Source organism: Camellia sinensis, chromosome 6 (genome assembly GCF_055761805.1).
Source record: "Camellia sinensis isolate YWXY chromosome 6, ASM5576180v1, whole genome shotgun sequence".
Classification (NCBI taxonomy): Eukaryota; Viridiplantae; Streptophyta; class Magnoliopsida; order Ericales; family Theaceae; genus Camellia; species Camellia sinensis.
In genome coordinates this window covers 23,784,968-23,789,999 of record NC_138966.1, presented here as the reverse complement: position 1 = coordinate 23,789,999, position 5,032 = coordinate 23,784,968, and the positions used below count along the sequence as shown (strand labels likewise).

The 5,032-nt window shown below is 35.3% G+C and overlaps 1 protein-coding gene across 1 annotated transcript; it reads right to left on the bottom strand.

Moving 5' to 3' along the window:
* Positions 1 to 2,554: 2,554 nt before the first annotated feature.
* LOC114304210 (uncharacterized) lies at positions 2,555 to 3,457 on the bottom strand. Its single transcript, XM_082875978.1, has one exon. It carries the CDS (start codon positions 3,455 to 3,457, stop codon positions 2,555 to 2,557), a length of 903 nt encoding a protein of 300 aa, XP_082732104.1.
* Positions 3,458 to 5,032: the final 1,575 nt, after the last annotated feature.

Sequence of the window (5,032 nt, the reverse complement as noted above, 5' to 3'; positions counted from 1 at the left end):
ATAACATTGAACATTAGGGCCGATGTCAATTGGAACAACATCGGTAATAGTTTCTTGTTGGAACACATCGTTTTCTTCTGGTTCATGAAATGATTCTCCATCGCCTACCTCTGGTACATCAAAGACACCCCTATGTTGCACTCGTTGAACGACTTGCCAAGGTTGTCCCCATTTGGTATCATTTAGGTAAAAGACTTGCTTAGCCTGGCTAGGCAAGATAAAAGGGTCGTGTTGATACCACCGACTTGTGACATCAATACTTGTGCAATAATCATCGGTTCGCAATGTTCTACTTCGACCTGTATTTCCTATGTTGTACCATTCACACTGGAACAATACAACTTTGTTATGACACATGTACTCCAATTCCCAAACATTGCACAAGTGACCATAAAATTCATGCGTCACTCTCTCATGATCCCCTTCCGTAAGCGCACCACTATTCTGACTGTTACGGCGATTGTCTACTTCTCTTGTACGAAACCGTACGCCATTGATTATGCAACCTGAGTACTCTTTTACTAGTAAATTTGGGCCATTTGCTAATGACCATAAATCATTGGTTGCTTCTGGTGACTTTTCTTCTCTCAATATATTTATCTACATTCACATATAACGTACATTAAGATAGTAAAAATAAATTAATAAATGATCAAATCTTATACAAATTTTTAATCATGTCTTAAAATTGAAAATGCCTTACCCGCTCTTTGAACCACTTGGGAAACTCTTGTTGTTGTATACGGATTATGCCTTGGTCAGATGGAGTCCGTAATAGATTTTTTTGTATCCTACTCAAAAGAATGTGATTATTATGCACTGCTAACTACATTAACAAAGCTAAGAATACACATATTTAAATGAAAAACATACTCTAGATACTTCTCTATCTCGGGGCTATTATTCAACAAGAACCAATGAGCCATATCACGATATTCTTGTGACATATCAGCATCCCTTGTGATTAGGCCAATAGGACGGGCAGTTTCTGTGAATACAGTTAACCCTTTGTGACGTTCGCCACGATCTTGATTTCGTTCGGGTCGATTATGCACTGTTTCGATCCCATCAACATACATTGAACAAAAAGTAATGCACTCTTTGACAATGTAAGCCTCTGCGATTGAACCTTCTAGTCGAGCTCGGTTTGTAACAAACTTTTTTAAAGCTCCGAGAAACCTTGAAAAGAGAATTAGTTAAGAGCAAGGTTACACATGCAACATATAATTATGAACCTTTCAATTTAACAATTACCTTTCAATCCGGTACATCCATCGATATTGCACCGGTCCTCCAAGAATAGCCTCACGCGGCAAGTGAACGGCCAAGTGAACCATCACATCAAAGAAGGCTGGAGGAAAGATCTTTTCAAGCTTGCATAATATGTGTACTATACGTTCCTCTAATTTCTCAAGTTCATTACGGCGCAGTGTCCTTGAGCACAAATCCTGGAAAAAGCTACCTAACTCAAATAGTGTTTTACTAATCTCTTTGTCTACGTAACCACGCATCCCAATTGGAAGAATCCGTTGTATGAGTACATGGCAGTCATGACTTTTCAAGCCTGTTAATTACCATTTCTCGCATTCACTGATCTTGATATGTTTGCAGCATAGCCATCCGGATACTTCACTGATTTCAAGAATTCAAAGAAACCCTCCCTCTCTTCAGGGGTCAATGAAAAGATTGCCCTAGGTTTGACATAAGTTCCATCAGGATGACGTGTTAACCACAACTCTTTCCTTATACCCATATCTTCCAAGTCCATCCGTGCTTTGTCGGTGTCTTTGTTCTTTCCATCAATGCCTAACATAGTTCCAAAGGTATTTTCACTAAAATTCTTCTCGACGTGCATAACATCAATGTTGTGTCGAAGCTTCCGTTTCTTCCAGTATGGTAACTCATACAAGATGCTTACCTTTGTCCAATTTGGTGCCTAACGGAGTCTTTTATTATTTCATGGATGCTTCCCATATGTGACACCTGTCACTCTATCCAATTGCTCTAATATCTTTTCCACTGGTAACTTTAAAGATCTCTTTCGCTTCTCATGCTTACCATTGTAAGCCTTACTCTTTCGCCTTTCGGGGTGGTTTTGAGGCAAGTAGCATCGATGGTTAGTGTATGCAGTCTTACCTTTCAAGGATTGAAAATATGGTTCATCATTGCAAGTGTAGCAAGAATAATGACCCTTTGTTCTCCACCCAGATATGTCACCAAATGAGGGCCAATCGTGTATAGTCCACATCAAAGCTGCACGCATCTGGAAAGACTCACCAGTTACAGCATCGTAAGATAATGCACCATTTTCCCACAACTCATTCAACTCATCCACCAGAGGTCTCATGTAGACATCAATATCGATCCCTGGTTGTGATTCTCCAGGAATAAGTAGTGACATCATAAGAAAAGGATCTTTCATAACCAACCAAGGTGGCAAGTTATAAGGAATGAGTACTACAGGCCATAAACTATATGAGTTGCTCATGTTCCCGAAAGGATTGAACCCATCAACAGCCAACCCTAGCCTCACATTTCGAGGCTTCAGGGCAAACTAAGAATGTTGCACATCAAATTCCTTCCATTCATCACTATCGGCGGGATATCTCAATACTCCGTCATCTATACGTTTCTCCTTGTGCCATCTCATGTCCTCAGCAGTCTTTCTTGACATGTACAATCTTTTCAACCTTGGTGTTAATGGGAAGTACCACAACACCTTATGGGGAATCTTCTTACCCCTGCCACGATTGATCTTGTATCTGGATGCCTTACATTTTGGACATTTATCTAACCTTGTATTTTCCTTCCAAAAGAGTACACAATCATTTATACAAGCATCAATTAACTCATATGACAATCCCAAATCTCGAAGTATTTTCTTAGCTTCATAAAATGACTTTGGAACCAAATTATCTTTTGGTAAAAGTTTTGTTAAAAACTCCAATAGTGTGTTAACCGACTTATTGATCCAGTGGTTTGTTACCTTCATATTAAGCAACTCGATGACAAACTTCAACAGAGTGTAGTTTGTGCAACCTAAGTACACCTCACGTTTGGCATCATTCAATAGTTTATCAAACGTTTGTACTTCCTCATTCTGGGGTGCATCGTTGGGTTCTCCTCTTATTCGATCTTCCACTAAGGCATCAATACCACCTAAAACCTCATCTTCATCAATTGCCATTTCATGATAAGCCTCATTTGATACACGTGGTTCCCCGTGCTCATGCCAAATAGTGTACGTTTGCATAATCCCATATTGAAGCAAATGAATTTGCACATTTCGAAGATTTGGGGAATAATAGTTCACACAGTTCAAACATGGGCACGGAATTTTACCTTCCTGGTCAACAATTGCCATTGCAAATTTGATAAATGATGTCACCCCATCAATAAATGGCTGACTCATCCTTCCATTAGGTGTCTTACCCAATGCAATCCAACTCTTGTCCATGTCTGATCACAAATGAAAGATCAAGTTTTTTTCAATTTGTTTATGTCATAAAACGCATCATGTGTACTATTAACCTATTCCATTTAGGAATGCACAATGTGTATCATACAAAGAAAATCATATGACGTTGTCTATATCTAATCTTTCCTTAGTTCTCCAAGTATATAACATAGATTAAGATGGAAGTATTATGGGAAAGGATAGAGTAGAAAAAAAAAATGGTTCCTGACAAGTTTACAACATTAGTACATTAAAAGGAATAAAAGAAAATTTGCTCATTTAGGAAACTAGTTATTTTTGAAGAAATAAAAAGAATCTTAGTTGATTGGACTGTTTATAGAGGCAATATTGATTATGGTGTGTAACTGTGGCTTCAGATTTCTCTAATAACGATATAATTGGAAAAGAAGATAATCAGGCACAATATTATTTGTTCTTCCTTTCATTTCTTCTATTTTCTTATTTTTATTGCCTTCGTTTTAAAGAGAAGGTGAACTTAGAGTTACTAATTCTTTCCTCTATCCATCCATTAAGTTTTTAGGAGAGATCTTTGTACACACTACTTAACTTATCATGTAACAACATCACACTTGATATGTTCTTTAGTAACTCTAAGTTCAAACCAAGCCATGGAATTATTTATCTTCACTTTGACTTGTACACTAACAACCACATGTTCTCTACCTTTTGTCGTCTTCCATGGTAATTTTCTAATTTTTCTCTATATTTTTTCATCATTTTTTATTTTGTAGTCATTAGCTAGCCACTTTGTCCTTTGTTAGTGCTCTACTCTCACTATGCTCAATTTGGTTCAATTAATTTACTGTTTGATGTTTAAGTGCTTTTACCAAGTTGGTTTGTGGAATGTAACAGTTTGGTTGTTTTGGTTTGTAGCTTTATGAAATTTTCTATAACCTTATTTGCTGTGCTAAAAGCTTAAATTTTTAGGACTATTAGCATTAATACGAACACAAAAATTGCTTTCAAGTCACTACTTAATTCATGACCTGTTTAGTAATGTTGTGTGTTTAAGGTTGGTCAGTTGTTGTCAAATTTTGTCTTCCTTAAGTTAGTGATTTTTGTTATTTTTGTCATTTTTTGTTATTAAACATCTTTACTTAACAATTAAACCTCTTTAAAAAAATCTGACAGATTAAACCTCTATAAAAATAATCTGATATAAAAATAATCTGAAATAAAAAGATTTGACAGATTAAAAAATTTAAAATAATAAAAAAAATGTGAAATAAAAAATCTGACAGATTAAATCTTTTAAATAATATATATAAAAATATATATATTGAGCATATGTGCATTTAAAATATATATAAAAAATTATATATTCTATGCCGATAATATATATATATATATATATATATATATATATATATATATAACATATATAATTATGAGAGAATAACTTAAAACAAAACAGAGCATCACATATTATAAACAAAACAAACCAAACCGCTGACTTAAAACAAAACAGAGGATAATATATATATGCCGATTATATATATATATATATATATATAAAAACAAAACAAAGAAAGGAGCTGATCTCTTGATATACAA

Excerpts from the sequence above, each read along its gene's own strand:
- LOC114304210 (XM_082875978.1), bottom strand. The coding sequence starts at position 3,457 with ATGGACAAGAGTTGGATTGCATTGGGTAAGACACCTAATGGAAGGATG.